Source organism: Girardinichthys multiradiatus, chromosome 7, assembly GCF_021462225.1.
Source record: "Girardinichthys multiradiatus isolate DD_20200921_A chromosome 7, DD_fGirMul_XY1, whole genome shotgun sequence".
NCBI lineage: Eukaryota > Metazoa > Chordata > Actinopteri > Cyprinodontiformes > Goodeidae > Girardinichthys > Girardinichthys multiradiatus.
In genome coordinates this window covers 36144636-36164843 of record NC_061800.1, presented here as the reverse complement: position 1 = coordinate 36164843, position 20208 = coordinate 36144636, and the positions used below count along the sequence as shown (strand labels likewise).

At 38.4% G+C, this 20208-nt stretch overlaps 1 protein-coding gene across 4 annotated transcripts in view; it reads left to right on the top strand.

Moving 5' to 3' along the window:
* Nucleotides 1-20208, top strand: part of myo1b (myosin IB) — an 81404-nt gene that overhangs the window by 27640 nt on the left and 33556 nt on the right. For all 4 annotated transcript variants that reach the window (XM_047370173.1, XM_047370172.1, XM_047370175.1 and 1 more), the window contains exons 4-6: nucleotides 12022-12116; nucleotides 17304-17408; nucleotides 19542-19588. In XM_047370173.1, coding sequence (XP_047226129.1) covers nucleotides 12022-12116; nucleotides 17304-17408; nucleotides 19542-19588 — 247 coding nt within the window. The remainder of the gene's footprint in view (nucleotides 1-12021; nucleotides 12117-17303; nucleotides 17409-19541; nucleotides 19589-20208) is intronic.

Sequence of the window (20208 nt, the reverse complement as noted above, 5' to 3'; positions counted from 1 at the left end):
AAGCCCTTTTTCTATTGACAAGTAAAATAAACTAGAGCTTCACTAAATGAGGAAAGCATGCAGTTATTATAATTTGTTTGTATCATAATTTCTATACCATTTTCTATGGCTTAAACATTACAGCCACTACAATCTTTATCAGGTTGGGGAATCAAGAGCAGTATGTCCATTCAACTGTGACAAAAATATTTACTTGCAGAGCATAAATGAATGCCACTAAAAATGCAATCATCTTTCGAATAGTGCATCCTATGACTGTGGTATTACAGATAATATTTCTGTGGCAATTGCAACTTGATATATTGTGCAGCTCTAAAAGAAATGTTTTGCCCTTTTTAAACCATTTCTTTGTCAGTTCTGATTAACTGTCAAGCCACACCCTTCTACACCATTCTATAGAAGCGACCCTGCATTGACCAGTTCAGCGGCGTGCTCTCTAGCCAGATGAGGCACCTCCATAATTAACTGGCAGGTGCTTTCCTCCATTTCTAAACACGTTTGGTTCATTAGAGATGAACTAATCGGTGACCGTCACAGATGGCTTTCAGCCACCCTTTTATATGTTGCTTGCCAACCAAAACACACTGATTTAGTGGTGTGTGTGTGTGGAGTATGTACCAGCTCTCCCGGGGGAAGGGGGGTGTTCACGTTATCCCAATGTTTAATGAGGTATTGAGACCCTGATGGTCTCAGAACTAAATACTTGGTGGCTCTAGAACAGTGACCACAGAGGGGCATCAGTAGGGTCTAATGGAGCAAAGAGGCACCATTTGCAATGTACTTCAAGGCTTCCAGCTTTCATGCTTGTGGATATGACAGATTATCTGAGAAATTTCTCTGTGGGGGGTTTACGAGTGTTTTGGATGGCAGTATTTTATTCCTCCTTAAAAGCTGAGATAATTCATTCTTGCTGTTTAACAACTATAATTGCCATCCAAAGCAAATGTTTTATTACATAAAATTTTAATTCCATGTTACATAAGTGACAACAAAGTGATTATCAAAATCCCACAACACATGCAACACATGCATGTCCTTGCTTAGGACTATGAAACACTAATCGTTTAAAATCAATTACTGCTGTTACTGCAGTTTCCAGAATGCAACCTCTGGACTTCATCTCCAAGGCAATGTGACTCTGAATTTCGATGTAGGTGTAACCTGACAGACGAGCCTCGGTTCAGACTGAATGCACAGGACCTGGGTGGAAGAAACAACTAGCTAAAGACAATGTTGTCTTTTAAATAAACAACAAAGTATCTGTTTGCAGGGGAACAAATCATATTTTAAAATGGGGGAAATGTGTGTCAAATGGATAAAGCTGTTTTCATAAAAAAAGAAAAAAGGAGGAAATATCAGAAAACAGCATTATGGACAGGTTGTTTCAAAGCCAATACTGAAAACTCAATAAATCCAATCAGGAAATCTGCTTCTAACTGGCTCATTTGATTTATTGACGCATTTTATCTTGTCAGATGTTTGGTTAAATGATACTTTGTGCAATTGGAAGAATGGACTTTGGAGTCATTTTCTACATCATTGCATTGACATTGTGTGCTCTTCCATCACTGTTTGTTGTAAAACTAATCAAATGATGGATGGTTTGGTTAGTGTTAAATTTCTTTTGTTACAGATGCATCCTGCTTTGGTTGCAGATCTATGGTGTTTGACCCATAGAAAGTGTTAGTTGTTCTCTGTGTAACACCTGTCTCATAAGTCTGATTGAAAAGGGTTTTAAAAATTGCACAGAATCTGTATGTAGGTAGAATCGAGTGGGCACTTGTTGAAGGTTCATTTTGACTTAAGTGGGCAGATTCAGCCCTCTGCAGCCTGTGCGTGTTGGTGTTAGTAGCTCTAAACTAGAGAGAGATGATGGCAAAGCTTTTGTTCATTTTTCCATGCACCTTTACAACCCAACAATAAAATGTTAAATAATTGGACCGTGCTATCTTTTATGATCTAGTGACATTTGTCCATCCAGCCTGTGCGTGTGTGGGCAAAGTGCAGTTCTAAAAGAACATGAAAACACATCCCTGCTTTCCTCTGGTTACCAAGCTGTGGTTGGTGTTAAATTTGACAATGCACTTGCTGACTATCTTCCTCTGCAAAGGTGATAGTTTGGTTGTTGTAGTTTTCCAGCTGTTGGCAAATGACATGGAAAATAATATTTCCAGAAGTTATTGCAATGTTATTTTGTTTTTGTTTTTTTTATTTGTTGTTGCTGGTGTTTTATACTGGCTTTCTGTTTGCTCTAAATTTATCTTTCCAATCCACCCTTGGGTAAAACTAGTCTCAAGATAAAATTTTGACACTTCATCTCTCTTTCCCAACACGAAGAAGAAAATCTTAATCAAAGAAAATCTTAATCAAAGCCTAGAATTCAAACCCATGTATACAACTGAAAAATCAGCATCTTTCAGGAGCAGTAAAATAAAACATCACATGTATTCACCAGGGACATTCTGGAACAAAATTGGGTGCTGCCATGGGGCCCTTCTTGTGTCCCAACGCACTAGTTCCTCCCATATTCAGTCAGAGCAGGAGATGTTCACTCCTGGTCCAAAATGTAAAATAGTCACACGTGACATTGACCATTTTTCTGTTGTCTCTTTCTTGTTCATTTAGCTTGCATACAAAAGAAATGTATGCATCTATATTTTACTGCAACTTGTAGGTAACCAAGTCTGGAGCATAAGGTTCAAATCTAAAACAGACTAAATAAAATGAAAATGAAAATTTTTTTTGTAAAGTAACTAGAGTTTCTTTTGGGTCACCTTTGTCCCTCTGAAGCTTGGATAAAGGAATTTACATTTCAAAAGAAGCAAGAAGTTAGTTTTGTTCTAAAGATACTGTATTTGCTGCTGTTTCCACGGTCCTGCATTCCGACATGTTAAAATTACACACCCATGACAGTTATACAAATGGGGTGAAGACATCACTTGGTAAGTTTTAGCGATTTTATTACAGGCAATAGCTACTTTCCCGTGGTGAATATTAATGCTTCAAACTGCTTGGTTATTGTAATATAGCTGTACATAGTTGGCATATTGCGAAGAACTGTCTGGACTGCAATAATTGTTAGCCAAGTATTTAAGCACCATGCTTATAGGGTCTCTAGATCATTAATATATACAGCATTTGGGAGCATTTGTTTAATGCATTTTACTTTCATTTTTTTCAGAAACTTCTTAACACCAGAAAAAGTTGCTAGATTAGTCCTTAGGTTGGTTTTTTTTTTTTTTTTTTTTTTTTTTTTTTTTTGGAGTCACCAAAAAAGTCAAATACTCAGTAAATAAAGTGAAGTTGCTAAGTGGACAACGCTTTGTCCCAAAGTCATCTCTCCTGCACAGTTTTGTTTCTGAAGATCAATCTGTTGTCCAGATGCAGCTTCTTTCAGATGTTTTCATGCAAAGCAGTTTGCAGACGTGCTCTGCTGATGCTACCCTGTTTACTCTATTGATACAACTGACAATTTGGCTTGTAACATTTCAATGAAGTTTCAGTTAATTGTTTGAAAACAAAGTCCTTCTCCTGCTTCTTAAACCTTGTGTTTTGCTAAAATTTCACTCGTTTCATCTGCTCTCTGTCCAAGCACGGTGGGCATAGTCCATCATATGACACATGATGTGAAACCAGTAGTCTCTTTTTGTGAATGCATTGTAAGGGGTTCAAAATTTGGACCAGATGGTGCAGCAGGTATAAAATCCAATTGTACATTAGCGGGTTTTGTGGAGTTTAGTACGGGACAATACAGATTTATCATGCCTTTCTTATAAATACAAGTTGTAGAATGTTTTTGCAAAATTGTAGTTTTTGTGGAGATCTGGTGGTGCTTATATTTTTAAAATGTATAAGTTTTTGGCTTTGTTTTTGCCATTTTGGTAGGTGTAGCCTACCAGCGCCTTCATTCCATTTGCGATGTTAAATACAAGTATTATGGATACCTCAAATATTTTCAGTATGGTCCATCTAGACCCACATGGCTTAACTTGACACTGATTAAACACTGCCTGCCTTATCATTTACTGCTCTGAGGATTAAAAAAAAAAAACTTTTATGGTTTTACTTTTGTCCATAACAGTCCAAGCCCCATTGTAAACCCTCTATTCAGAGTGGGAACAACAAGTACTGAGCTTTTATCTGTGCTCATAAATTGCACAATAAATAACGTCAGGCATACTAAAAGAAACCATAGAATAGAAGCGCTATATACAATGGTGTTCCAATATGAAACCTTATATCATGACTATATTTGGTTTTTACTCCCATTAATTAAAGAGCACACAGCATGAGACTTGCCTTTAGCTTGCTGTCATCTGTACCACAAGTGTACTTTATTTACATTTTAAACTGCTAGTCTTTGTGTGTTGTACTAGGACTGGAGTCAAGATTAATTTAAGTAGCTTGTCTGATTGTAACATTTAAATTTGAAGTTAAAACCTTGCTGGATATATTTTGTGCCTTCTACCAACTGAAATGTCATTCATTTCAGCTTTTTCTTTACTTTTATCATGTCACTGCCATGTACTTTTTCATCTTGTAAAGCACTAATTGTCTTGTTGCTGAAATGTGCTTTACAAAAAAAAAAAAAAATTCTGAAAGAAGAGCAACTAATAGGTTACCATAAAACACAGTAAAATATCGATGCTAATAAATGGTGCTGGTGGCAATAAAAAAAATTGCATGATACTTTTCATTATCACTTGTTTGTTTTGTTTTTTTAAACAGATTTATGTTGCTAAATGTTGGTAGACTGAAATCATTGTATTATGTTCACAAAATATGGCAAAAGAAACTTTTTTTTTAATATATACCAACCACGCCAGAGCCTAAAAAGATCAACATTAGGTTTTATTTTTGTTTTTTATCAATCTAGTTTTAAGAAGATGCCATCACTCACCAAGCTGCCTGAAGGAAACTCATTGAATCTCTGTTGTTTTAGAGGGTCACATGAACACCCCCAGGCCACTTGGAGTTCATGCCTATTGATCTTGTGTTACAGTTGGCTTCAGTGCCTATTACTATGCAGCTCTTTAGTGCATGTGTCTGCCACGATGTTATGCAATGTCCATGCAGAGCAGAGAAAGATCACAATCTGCATGCCTTGCTGTAGGCTATTTGCTCGATCTGCAGTGTTAAACTTTTCCACTGCTTTTGTCCTAATTGTATAAATGTTTTTGGATTTGATTTAACATTGATGAATTTATCTTTAAATGATCCTACCCAATAATTTTAGTCACCAATTTTCGCTAATGTCACCAAATGGTCCAAAGAATGCATGTTCAATACAGTATTTTGAGCAATTATTGTAGCATTGCAGAAGGAGGCACAAAGTCACTCCTGTTACACAACAGCAGTGGCAACAGGCTTCAGATAATTCCCAACATTGTTTTTAAAGCTTTGACCTGCCCACACAATTTATTTTTTTTAAGCAGAGCGTCTTTAAGAGCTACAGTGAACAGTATTAAAATGGTAATTAATACCATTTATACTGACTAATTTGTATGAAAAACAAAAAGTTATAAAAATGTGTGTGCACATGTGACAGCAAAACTTGTCAATTATTTTGTCTTTTTTAATATGCATATTATTCTAATCAAAGGCATGTCTGTATACACCTTTTGTTTCGGGTAGAGAAGTTCTCTGTCTCCAGCCCAGCTTTACAATGTTGCAAAATTTCTTTTTTTTTAATGGCTTTTTGCACCTTTTATCCTTGCAGTGATATTTTCAAACACTGAAATTGATTAACTTTGAGCTTTCTTGCAGTAACAACTTCCATAGATAGATAGATGGATATCTCACACACACATACGTGTCTATTAACTTATTTGGAATAAATATTTGATTTTTGAGTTTTCAACCAGCTTCAGTCGAGCTGTAACTTTATACAATATTCTGTAACAGTTAGAAAGGGTACTAGATATACTTTCTGTACTTTTGGTATAAGTATCCTACTAAAATGGCTGTCTTGCTCTATTTGTTTTTTTTTTTTCTTCTATGGGCTTTACTCTAGATCAACTAATTTGATCTTAATGGCTCTGGTGACTTAGATTAAATCCATTTTACCCAGGCTAATAAAGTTGTGTCAAAGTAAAGTATAACCTATTTAATGAAGAGAAGAGAGTCACGGCCCAGGGCCATTTGAGGATGTTTTGCTACCTTGCACTGCATGCTTATTTCCTGCTTTTCTAAGGATCACACAGGCTGCCTGTGTCGGTGGCTTCCCTCTCTGGTGGAACACTAACTCGGTGTGCACAATCATAAAATTAAAGCTCTGAACCCCCTCAAAGTTGAGGACCTAATGTCTCAAACAACCTTTAGTAAATATTGAATTGATTAGAGATCTCTTGCAGCGCAGCTTTTAATTCTGGAAGTATAATTTATTTTGATGCACCTTTCACAATTCACTTTCTAATTTATCTTGAATGTAAAGCTCTCATTATGATCTGACAGCTTATTTCTTTCTTCTTCTGTGGGTTGATCTTCTGCTTAACACAGTCTTTACAGCAAACCGTTGTGCACAGATGGTCAACATCTGGTAGAACCAGCATATTGTGCGTGTGTGTGTGTGTGTGTGTGTGTGCACATACATCCGTTTGCTTGCCACCCCCTCCTTCCTACACCATTAGGTTGGTCTTTAAGCTGTCTGGTGCCACCATTTGTGTGTGTGTTGTAACAACCACCCCCTCTTCCACCTGGTCATCAGTATCAGGAAGTTGCTTCTTTGGCTGTTCCTTCAAAGCCAGGCAGACTTCCTGAGAGCTCTGGAGAAACCGGGTCTTGCTGAGATCAGAGGCCACCGTTGGCCCCCCTAAATGTGTGACCAAAAACAGAAACTGTATTTGCCAACAAGTACTGTGCTTGGAAAATGATAAAGTTACAGCGTTCAGAGGAGAGTGGCCTACATGTCGGCATGAAGAAGTGCCCCAAAGAAAGATTATCATTGTTTTTAAAGGGTCTGACATCTTCAAGTAGTTGGGTGGGCATCAGTCCAGCCCATAGATTACCGCTTTATTACTGTCTACAAATCATGGTTTTAAAGTGCGCTGAATCTGCCTTCCAGTCACTCCACCCTTCTTAAGATTCAGGTCAAAAACAGCAGGCCCATCATCTTTTCATGTTGCCCCACTTACCAGAGGCTGAGGAGGAAAAGAACTGACTAGACTATTTTCTGCTGCTTACTTCATGCCAGTGTGGCTTTGTGCTCACCCGCTGCCACGTGCAAGTCCAAATTACAGCCTGCAGGCAGATGTGAAGGGGAGGTGCCAAGCTGCATTTACAGTCCAAGGCCTTATCCCTGCCTAACCCCCACCTCCATGCACCCGCGCACACACACTCACATGGTTAAACACTGATCTGGGAGGCCTCTGGGGTGTTGGGTACCTTACTTACTGCTTCCTCAGTCTTTGATGGGGACCTTGGTGTTTCATCATTTTGACTTCCGTTTATAGCAAATTGCTAGTCAGGCTGCCTTCTTTGGTTTTTTTTCATTTTTGTTTTTATTTTACTGGCACTAGTGGCCACATATTTATGGACAGGAAATGGACAGAGAGAAGAGGGGAGGGGGGGACTGCAGCAAAGGTCCCAGGGACAGAAATCAAACCTTCGACTGTATTGAGGGCTTAGTCACTGTCCACGGTGCAGACGCTCTACCTCTTTACCACATGCCACAACTGTTCACAAATAAAGTTCAAAACAGTTTTGTGTAGAAAGTCGTTTTGCTGTTAAATTTATTTCATTTTAGGATCTCAATGAGATGCTTTCTGCTTTGTGTAGTTTTAGGTGTGGCTTGTTTCTTTTGACCCCTATTCACATTGTGATTAGTGATGACTATTCATAAGGCCCTTCTTTTGCAAAGGGACCGCCCTCTCTTTTGACACCACTGGGGCTCATTGGGTAGCCTGCCCCCTCCAATCTTCTGCTGCCCCACATGCTTCATCTGGGGATAATTGCATGATGGCTTGTTCTTTGTCAGGATCAGGTCAGGCAGTAGGAGTATTTTCACAAAGCAGACATCTGCTGTGCTGTCCTTTTTTTAACAGTGACATAATGTCCTATGACAAATCTCGACCCCAGAAACTGATGTTCTGGCATAGAGGTGGGTCAAGGTTTGGGTGGTGATCAGGAATTGTATGGGTGTGGATTAATTGAGAGGGTTTAGCTTGACAGGACAAAAAATGCATCACAGTTGTAGAAATGGTAATAAATTTTACAGTGGTAAATACCAATGACCCATTCACAACATTGGTTCACTCCTGATTTCAGATCTAAATATACATTTGTATAATCCAATAAACATATAAAATGTTTCTCTAATGTATTTCTGGTAAATTTAGTTTTGTTGTATCCATTTATTTGTAGTTTTAGCTGTTTATCAATAAGCCCCCTTTTTGTACTGTACATTTGCTAAATTGCTTGTATAGATCTCCATTGTGGATAGGCATTGGCCAGCATGATATTCTCACAGTATAACCCTCAGCAACTGTTATACCATTTCAATATTTACACAAAATCTGAAACAAATTTAAAAAATGACCCAATATCTGCAGCATTTTTGTGTTTTATTGCAATATGTCAATTTCATTATGTGAAATGCATATGAATTAATTACACCCAGGCTGATGTTGTCAAGCCTTTTATTTCTGTTGGTAAAAAAAAAAGACATTTAGGGTAAGAATGTTTTTAAACCAGTTTAAAATTATTTTCAAAAGGTACTTTTAATCTGACAAACGAGCCTCATCTGAAAGCATATATATTTATTTAGATGGAAATTTTTCTGGTCAAAGAATATCTTTTTTGCTGTTCTGCTTTATAGAGTAACAGCACTTTGCTAATCGAATATTAGCTGTTTAGTAAGTTAGGCTCTCTGTTTGCACCAGCAGTATGTGGCAAGAGGTGGGAAGGGGCAGCTCTGCTTTACTCTACCCTTTATGCAGCTGCAGCAAACTTGGGTTGCTCTTGCACTTTCTCTAGCATCCTCTTAGCAGTACTTTAATTTGTAGAGACATTATTTCAGTACTGCAAACCAGAATTCTGCTCTTCAGATCTTGCAAATGTAAAAAAAAATGTTGGGCTTCTCCAGTGGTTTAAAAAGTTCCCGCAGCAAAACTTTTAAAAACGTTTCAAGAACCATAACAAGGCCCCCCTCACCTGGCAAAAAGCTTTGAGCTTTATACACGCATGATATGTTAGGGATACGCAGGAATACCTTTCAATGATTAGGAGAAAGAGGATTCATTGGGTTTTCCCACCAAAGCAGCTTTAGTGATAGTTTAGGGCTTTCACCAGAATTGACTCGTTTTATTGAGGCGTAGGAGTTTTCTATTTCAAAGCAAGTCAATATGAAGCCATGTCATTGTGTCACATTGAAAGTCTTCCAATATACTGTTTGTATTCTATTTTTACTGGTAGACCAGAGTAAAGGGGAACTTTAATCTATGGAACAATTTTGATTTCGGACCAGTCTCTGACATTTCCTATTAAAGAATGGTAGTTATAAGCAGCCCTGCAAACATGCTCTATACCTGCTGTTTTAACCAGAACCATCTAGTTATATGGAATGTAACAGTCAGTTAGTTCAGCTGAATTTACTAGGATCCAAAACAATGTGTGACTGTTCAGAACCCTGAGCTTCATTAGCCAGTCTTTGCTCTAACTTTGTATTGGGATCTGGATGACTGTCATCTGGCTGTTCCTCTTTGGCACACTTTCTGGCAATTTTTCAAAGCAGCAATCAATCACTTTGCAAATCAAGGTTCATTGTTAGTTCAGCCTGTAATTATATGCTGGACTAATATGTTTGCCAACATATTCAAACCTTGCCAATTTAGCTACATTAATCTGTTCTATTTTGAGGAACATGCTACATTTCAATATGGAGAAGGTTAATTCTTGATAGCAATATTGCCTTTTAAAAATTTATTGATAGGAACCAGATGCTGTGACATTTTTTATTTTTTTCCCCAAGATCATCCAGTAGTCCTGCATGAAAATCAGCATTTGTACTTGTCCAACATTCCTTCCAGTTCTCATACCTTGTACATTTTCTGCTATATAAATACTTGGTTAATGGCAATGTTAAGACCTGGGAGATTACGAGTGCTCCCACCCTCAAGGCAAGACTATTTTTAAAGCATTCCTCCAAAATTACCTCAAGACTTACTTACCCTGTAACTGTTGTGAAGTTTAAGATGTCTTAACTTGACTATTAAAAATTATGCTCCCTAGAAGATCCCTATAAGGGAATTATATGAACTCTTACTGTATGAGACATATAATACCTGTAGGGGCTGCACGGTGGTACAAGAAGGCCCTGGGTTCGACTCAAATTGCCAAAAATCATGCCAGTGACAGGAAAAGTTTAAGGCTGTTGTAGAGATATTCCTCATGTGATAAGTAAAAATAATTCACAACCAGGCAGCTTTTTTCTATTTATAGTTTGTTGTACTTGAATGAAAATCCAATCTTTTGTAAAACTTTGTCAAAACTTTAGCCTCCTAATTTCTCTAATTCCTACAGTGAACCACGATGCAAACTTACCATAGTTATTGACTTAGTTTTAATGGTGGGTTTGCCCAGGGGTCTTTCTGCAAGGAGTTTGCATGTTCTCCTTGTGCATGCGTGGGTTCTCACCGGATACTCCAGCTTCCTCCCACAGTCCAAAAACATGACTGTTGGGTTAATCGGTCTTTCTAAATTGCCCTTAGGTGTGAATGAGTGTTTGCATGGTTGTTTGTCCTATATGAATCTGTGTTGCCCTGCGATGGACTGGCGAACTGTCCATGGAGTACACTGCCTCACTGTTTCATGAAACAAGTTTGTTTTGAAATTGACAAGGCTAAAGACAAGGCTTTATTTGTTTTCCACTTGAGCCATTGTCTATTGTGGTGCCGTGGTATTCCAGTCGGTGGTGTTGGAGATTATGTTGAAATTTAGATTACTTTATTTGAAACTTCAGTGATCCTGACGATGCAGCCAGTTAAGTAAAAACATGTTTGAATTGCAACTAGGATAGGCCTATCCAGAGCCAGGAAATTACACAAAAATAGAACCTAAATTTAATTAGTTAAAAGCTAAATAAACTCCTGGTTGTCTAAATGGTACAAACTCTGCTTTTGCCTTGTATGTCATGTTATTTTTATTATGTTTTATTATGTTATGTTTGTTTCCACACTGTAAAATCTACTGCATTTACTGCCAGTTATGGTAGCGTGTAAAGAAAACATTGGTAGAGTCCTGAGCTGCCTGTCAATCTTCATATTCAGGGAGGCCTATTAAAATAGTGATCATTATGATGTGGTTCTCATTAATCACACCCTCTGCTTTTTTCCTCATAAGGTATTGTCTGGATTAAGAGAACAAGTGAAATATTGTTTTTTAATTCACTGGGAGTGTTACTGCTTTAATGAATCCCTCTTCTCCATTGTCGAAGTGTCCTGGAATGTGTGACAACAAGCTTTGTTGTATTAAAAGCACTCCCCTTGCATCATTTACTTATCCATCAAGGTTTGTTTGCATTTAGTAATTAATTATGCAAACATCTGCTTGGGTATAAACAAAGAAGGGGAAAACCCACAAGTGTGGATCAACTCTAGTAAAAAGCTTACAATTCTGTTCAGTTCCGATTAAACTGGGCTACGTCCAAACTTCGTGCATTGCCCATCCCTAAATGATCCTTGTTCAAACAGCAGACTTGTTGTACTTTGGTAGTCATGTTTCAGAACAACAGCAGGAAATGGGTAACTGCTTCCAAATCCCAAATATGAACCGGCAGTGTCGCTAAGTAAATCTGCAAGCTGCTCCAGTGTAGCGGATGCCCTGCAGATGCAACCTAATTTTCCAATGAAGCCACATGCTTTTGATTAGAGCAGACTCCATGTGGCCTGGTGCAAAAGTCTTCCTTTACTCTCTACTTATTTTTACACTGCTACTCAAGATTTCCCTCAACACTGGCAAATGTACTGTATAGCTGCAAAGTTAGAATATGGAGATTTACTGATCTTTCTCTCATTTATTTTCCAGCTATGCTTTGGCAGATGAGGCCTACCGCTCACTGAGGGACCAGGACAAGGACCAGTGTATCCTCATCACAGGGGAGAGTGGAGCTGGGAAAACTGGTGAGGATTGATATAGAAATTTGAGCATTAACCGATTTATAAAATGATTTTTAATGTATAGATTTTATGAGTTACACAGTGACAGGGAGAACTGCTGACTTGTCCAGCAGGCTCACAGACACCCCCCACAAAGAGGATAAAGTTAAGTGGAAGGAATTGTTTTTTTTTTGTTTTGTTTTTTTAGAAAAAGTTGTGCAATTGGGTATAATTGCAACCTTGGGAGGAATTTGAAGTTAATTCCATTCAAGAGTTTGGGTGAAATTTACAAGGCTTGGACTGCTGCTGTATTCAATAGCCACCATGTACAGATATATCCAGGTAATTGGCTAAAACTGCTGCATTTCTTGTGAAGAAGGCAAACGTTGTATTTCATTTGTAAATGAAGGTAGCAGAGCCTGGAGGAAGAATGGAGAGGAACATAATTCAAGTTTCTTGAGGTCTTGTTTGAAGTACCCAGTCATTGATGGTTTGGGAAAAATGTCATCTGCTGATGTTGATTGTCTTTTCAGTGGGTTGAAATTTCTGTATTAAAAATCAAATAATTTTTTTCTTAGTTTTATATGACCTTGTTTGAGAGACTAAACTTTGAGATTTCATTGGTGGTCATATAATTTTCAACGCATATATGTTTCACTTTTTTAATTTCTAATATTATAATTTGGGATGTACCTTTTTAGGAAAAGCTACTCAGAATAAATAAAAACTGCCATTAAATCTTATTTCCAACAACCTTTTAGAGGTATTGTTTTCATTTGCATTGCAGGAAAACCTCAGTAAATTCAGCTGCACGATTTCTGTAAAATACATTAACGAGAGCAGTCTGTAGACAAAAGAAAATATTAAATAATGGTGGCTTTTACAGGCAAAGCTGGAAGGAACCTGTTATTTCTAGCTGTTTCATAACCGTGCCCACCTACTTATTAACGCCCACAGCATTTCCACAGCAACCTGTACGTCTGGACACACAAATCTGATCCAAGTGCTCTGAAATGACAATGCAGTCTGTGCTTAAAGATCTGGTTTGAAACACAAATCAGATTTCTGCTACAATTTGAGCATAACTTTAGACTCCAGTATCTGATATCACCGTTCTTTTCAGACTAGGCATGTTTATACCCGAAAGCTGCTGGGGACAATGTTGCCCTGTTGTTGCTGCTGATACCAGTAACACATCTGTTCTGAACAGACAACTCTTCCCTCCACATCTATACTAAGGAGAATAACACCTGATCAAAAACTGTATCATTACAAGTGTCTTTTGTAATACTGTTGCTTCCTAGACGGGTATAACCTTTTGTACTGCTTTGTAGAGCGTGTAATCAAAATTATTTTCTGGAATATCACTATAATATAGTGGTTGTTTATATATAAAAGTCGCATAGAATTTTGGATCAGATTGGCCTATGAGTTGGGACCTAGTTTTGTTTAGATATCATCTAGTTTGCACATGAAACATGACAAATATTCTGACCTGACCATAGATAACGATGTGCATGTGCTGTACAAATTTATCATGCTTTCCGGGTTTATACTGAGGCCTAACATTAAGCTTACACTGCGGTGGCGCAGGTGTAAAGCCCGCGACCCAGGTATGAAGACTACAGTTCTTGACCCAGCTGTCACAGGTTCCAGTCCCGCCCATCCCATTTATTTTCGGTCTTCATACAAAATAATGGCCACTAGTGCCTCAAAAAAAAATAAAACTGACAAAATCCTTACTTGTCAGACAGAAAACATAAACTTAATAAACAGGCATCGAAGCATAAATGGAGCCCCTTCAGGTAAAAGCTATTAAATCCCAGATCCTTTATTGCTGTTTTTGTAAAAGGATTTGCCTTTTTTTTTTTTTTTTTTGGTGCACTTTTACATATCTTAGACATGCATAAAAGGAATGGTATTTCCTGGTGGCTGACTTTTGTTACTTTGCAGGTAGTTGCAATATCCAGTTGGCCACGTACAGATTGTGGGAATGCACTTGTAACATGCAATGCAGGTTTCATTTATTTTTGGCACCCCTGGAAAAGATGTGCAAAAAACCTGAAAATAAATTAATCTTTTGTTGCAGCAGCAGCATAAACTCTCACTGGAAAATCCAACCTTTAATTTTAGTACCTATACTATATTGGACAATGAAACTGAAACACCTGTCCTTTTAGTGTGGGAGGTTTCATGGCTAAATTGGACCGGCCTGGTAGCCAGTCTTCATTGATTGCACATTGCACCAGTAAGAGCAGAGTGTGAAGGTTCAATTATCAGGGTAAGAGCACAGTTTTGCTCAAAATATTGAAATGCACACAACATTATGGGTGACATACCAGAGTTCAAAAGAGGACAAATTGTTGGTGCACGTCTTGCTGGTGCATCTGTGACCAAGACAGCAAGTCTTTGTGATGTATCAAGAGCCACGGTATCCAGGGTAATGTCAGCATACCACCAAGAAGGTGGAACCACATCCAACAGGATTAACTGTGGACGCAAGAGGAAGTTGTCTGAAAGGGATGTTCGGGTGCTAACCTGGATTGTATCCAAAAAACATAAAACCACGGCTGCCCAAATCACGGCAGAATTAAATGTGCACCTCAACTCTCCTGTTTCCACCAGAACTGTCCGTCGGGAGCTCCACAGGGTCAATATACAAAGCCGGGCTGCTATAGCCAAACCTTTGGTCACTCATGCCAATGCCAAACGTCGGTTTCAATGGTGCAAGGAGTGCAAATCTTGGGTTGTGGACAATGTGAAGCGTACCACCCAGACTGTTGCATGCCCAGAGTGAAGCATGGGGGTGGATCAGTGATGGTTTGGGCTGCCATATTATGGCATTCCCTTGGCCCAATACTTGTGCTAGATGGGCGCGTCACTGCCAAGGACTACCGAACCATTCTTGAGGACCATGTGCATCCTTTCAAACATTGTATCCTAAAGGCGGTGCCGTGTATCAGGATGACAATGCACCAATACACACAGCAAGACTGGTGAAAGATTGGTTTGATGAACATGAACGTGAAGTTGAACATCTCCCATGGCCTGCACAGTCACCAGATCTAAATATTATTGAGCCACTTTGGGGTGTTTTGGAGGAGCGAGTCAGGAAACGTTTTCCTCCACCAGTATCACGTAGTGACCTGGCCACTATCCTGCAAGAAGAATGGCTTAAAATCCCTCTGACCACTGTGCAGGACGTGTATATGTCATTCCCAAGACGAATTGACGCTGTATTGGCCGCAAAAGGAGGCCCTACACCATACTAACAAATTATTGTGGTCTAAAACCAGGTGTTTCAGTTTCATTGTCCAAACCCTGTACATTCAGTGTACTCAAATTTTACACGTTTCCAGGAACTTGTAATTGTAACCCATGATGTAGTTACTCTGGGGATATAAATGTAGCCTGGCAGAAGTCACATTGGATGAGGACCCAAGATTTTCTTGCCACCATACACACAGAGGAAGATGGTAATGGAGGTAAAATCTCCAGGGTTTACTGTTGGAGAAATGAAGTGAAGTCTTTGATTTGGGGGCCATAAAGTCTCTGAAGCATCCATCAGATGTGTTCTACATGCCAACTGCTTGTTTGGGCAGAATACCGGAAAAATTTATTTTTGTTCAACATTCACAAACGTAAACATTAACTAGGACGGTGTGTTGTGGATCTTTGTGGAGTCCTTCAACAGTATAATGATTAAAACCTATGGCCAGATGGTTTACCATACACCAAATCAACTTCCTTCCAATGGATAGTGCACTCCTAAGACATACTTTCTAAAGACAACTTGTGGAGTGGGCTAAATAAAGCATGGGATGGGACCCTGGACTCTGAATGATCTCAGGAGACACAAACAAGAATCGTCAAAGATCCTATCTCTATATTGCAAAATGTTATTGGAGAAGACAGAGGGCTTTTCTATTGTCAGAAAGGAGGTTATGCAAGTATTAACAGCAGAGGTGCTACCCATTGTGTCACAGGGAATTTTGTTAAAGATAATTTTTCAACATGGGATTTTAAAATTTGTACATCTTCAACTTAGTTGCCAGAAAATGTAGAGCTTGGATTTTACCACGTAGCTCTCTCTGCAACAGTTCAAAAAGTCCTATGTTTGTGACAAAAAACTATTTTTACATTACAAATTAATCATTAGAATATGTTTTGAAGTGCAGTGTCTTCAACTGTGGAAGCCTAAATCAAGGCAGTATTGAGTACAGTTTGATCAATCTTGTTTTTGATCCACAAACCTTCCTTTAAGCTCTCTCCCTCTCATGTAAATAAAAATTTCTGCTCCAAGGAGTCATCGCTGCAGTCAAGTCAAAGAGATAAATTTGGATATCAGTAATCTCGGCTGCCCTGGGGCTTTACAGTAATAAGGCCATTAAAAGCTACCCCATCGATATGGGTCATTTGCATTCATGTTTGTACTGTTCCCTTGTTTCCCCTACAATCTTTTTATATAGCTTTTATAAAATGAAGAAGCTGTGGCCAACATCAATATTTCCTGTTATATATTAAAACAAAAAATCTAAAGCTTTATTTTATACAAGAAATGACAGCTTAAAGATATGGAATTGCAAAAATATATGCCTAATAAACCGGTCTTTGTTACAAAGTATTGTCTTGATCCTTGCAGTATTTTACCATCTTTCGCCATTTTAAAACTAAAGAGGTAGGTTTTTAGCTTTAACTATCGACAGCATAGAGCACAGAACCCTTTTTGGCAGGTCACAAACATCAGTTCTGGGTCACTGACAATCTCACTGGTACCTCAGATGATTCTGATGCCAACACTCCAATCAGGCATGTTAAAGGCATGTCTCCTCCTGAGCCTCTGCTGCAGACGGAAAGTTACATTTTTGGAGAGTACCTCTGTTAGAATGCCTATTCCCAGACCAATTTCAATCAACAAACTGTGTGAACAATGATCATTGCATCCAGATTGGTTTTCTTGAGGTTTTCTCTGCTTCCCAATGAAATCAGCAGTTTAAATTATATTATGATGAAATTCTGGGCCACAATATAAATTAACAAAAGGGGCTTCTAAAATGGGGTCTCCGCCTTTTACTCATGGGGGCCGAGGGGTGATGTAATGGGAATTTTTATAGGGAATGCTGTAATGAGCCTGCATGGTGCACTTGCTCTTCTGTCATGTCTATGAGAGGCTTTGACCAAGTGCTTCTAATACCTCTGTGTGTATTTCAGAGGCCAGTAAGCTGGTGATGTCATATGTGGCGGCAGTGTGTGGGAAGGGCCAGGAGGTGAATAAGGTCAAGGAACAGCTGCTGCAGTCAAATCCCGTGCTGGAGGGTGAGTAACTGTTTCGAGCTGCATCCCAGTTTGGAGGCTGGACTGACAGTTTGCATGTTGATGGAAACTGTCAACTTTCTGCTCCAGATCATGAAAATATTACAAAATGCACACAAAATTAAAACACACCAGAGAAAAATTGTATTGCAGTTGTATATAATACTCCCTTCAACTCATATTTTGTGACGATACAAACTTTAAAAGATCAACACAGGGTAGAACTTAACTGAGAAGTGCAAAGATATTACATGGGTTTTAATTTGTTTTTGTTTTTTGTTTTTTTACAAATGAAAATCTGAAAATGGTGGTATTTAGCCCATTTTACTAAGATACTTGTGGCAAAAAACTCCCACTACACATAACCCTGAACACATCATTGCTGCAATCCCACAGCATTATGCTGGGATGCTTTTCTTCAATCCAGAGTTAATGGATACATGGATAGCAGTGTTGGCAAGTGGTTGCAGAGTGATGGGCTGTAAATACAAATACACACCACAGTTTGCAGACTTTATATGTGTAAAACATAAAAACACTTTTATCCTTCTATTTGAACTTCAGAATTATGCGTCAGTCTATCACAGAATATCCCAATAGAATACACTAACTTTAGTGTTTGCAACATCAGTTGAATATTTAGGCTAGCATTGAAAGTGCTGTGTGTGGCAGGAAAAAAACAGTGCATATTACCAGGTACACACCAATCTCCACTGTTAAACATGGTGGTGGCAGCATTATACCTGGGGGATGCATTGGATCAAAGGATATTAATGTGTTGGAATGGCACATTCAAAGTCCAGAAATGAATCAAACTAGAAATCCATGAACATTTTTGAACAGAAAGGATCATGAAAGGCAAGGAACACACAAGACCCGTCAGGAAGAAAGTTGTTGAAATACATATTCCAAACTTTAAACATCCCACAGAGAACTGTTCAATCTATTTTTAAAAATGAAACGGTATTGTAAAATTGTAAACCTACCAAGGGATTCATAAGTCATAAGTCTCATTATTATATACATTGAAGTTTGTGGTACCAACTGATGGAATATGAGAGGGCTGAAGATATGAAAACCTTTCCACCCTTTATATATATGTGCAGGACTGTCTGACGGTGTGTTTAATGTACAAATGGTTAAGGGAAAAAATGATTCATAGCCCCTCTACACTGTGTTTCCTGCAGCCCAGTTCTGGTACAGAAATGCCTCTTTCTTTTGTTAATTTGGGGCAGTGGACAGAAAATGTCCATGAAAAATGAAGCTGTAAGGTTGACTCGCAGTGGAAAACTGTGCACATCTGCAAGAGTTTAGCTCCTGCCGATCTAATTGCCCCAACACGGACACACACACACAAAGAGGAAAAAGGAGGGACATGTTTATGCAGCCAAACAACAGATTTATCATGCTTGCTCTCTGTGATGCTCTGCTTCACTTTCTTTATTGGTCTTATTCTTTGTAACCCTCCGTTTTTCACTCCTTGCTCTGATTTCTCTTCAGCTCTTTATCTCACCATCTCCTATTCTGTGTTCTTTGCCCTCTGGCTGCCGTTGTTCCAGACAACCAGCCCACACATTCACACTATCCGAATACTTAAACACACATTATTCAGCCGTTATCAGCAATTAAGCTGTTATGCTAATGCTCTGATATGTGGCACATTAATAGTATTTAAATGTGGAAATGTTGTTCAAATCAATTGAAAACTGCAGCAGAAATTGTTCGCTTGTGACCATGGTATAATGTATTTATTGTTCTCCTTGGAGAGCATCTTGTTTTCTGTTTATTTGTTAGCAGGGCCACATATGGAACCACTTTGAATTGAATGTGGTGTGACATGAAGGTTTAGTCCTCCCTAAGCCTGGAAAGCCCTTGTGCTTTGCTTAATCCACACAGAATTATAGGGCATCGTTAGTACAAATGACTTTGACATTCATGTCTCTTATGATTGACAGCTAATTAGAGGACAATGGACAATGCCCGGGATCAATAATAAAAGCTTTGAAAATATGGAACCAGAACTTAGCTTTTCTTTTAATATTTACACTGCACCATGTTGAGGCTTGTTTTATTTAAATGTTTTATTTTTGTTCACAATTTTACCAAACTACTTTGGCTTTTTCTTTCCCTCTGCAGCATTTGGAAATGCAAAAACTGTACGGAATGACAACTCTTCAAGATTTGTAAGTATCAATGACTTTTTATTTGTTTAGTTTTTGTGTGATTTTGCTGACATTTTTATCCTTGCATCTGCAAATTGTAAGTAGTTTTACTGATTTGTGTAAAATTTTCTCATTTCCCATAATATCTAAGCCTAAGGTGCATCTAAGTAAGTTGGAATATCATCGAAAAGCTTATTTCAGGAAATAAATTTAAAAGGGAAGCCCATAGCACAGTGACATTTCAGGTGTTTATTCCTGTTTCAGTATGACTTATAGCCAATAAGTCACAGCTGTTGAACAAGCTGAAAACTCCAGCTACATTCCAAACCTTGTGAATCTTTCCCAAACTCTTGACTAGGATTTGCTTCATAATTATCTCAAGGCCGGGATTATTACTGCTGCTTAACCACAGTTTTTCCATCCACTCAACTTTCCATTGATATGCATTAAAATGAAGCTACAGCCACCTTCTTTAGGAATGACCTTTTCTGGTTTAAGGCACGTTTCCACAACGGTTACTGAACGTTTCTTTTTTTTTTCTCCGAAACTTCTCAGAATATTTCATTTAGCTAGGTTGTTTTTTTGTGTGCATTTCCATTTGACTTCTGAAAGCCAACCATAGATGTAGATTATGCTGCGTG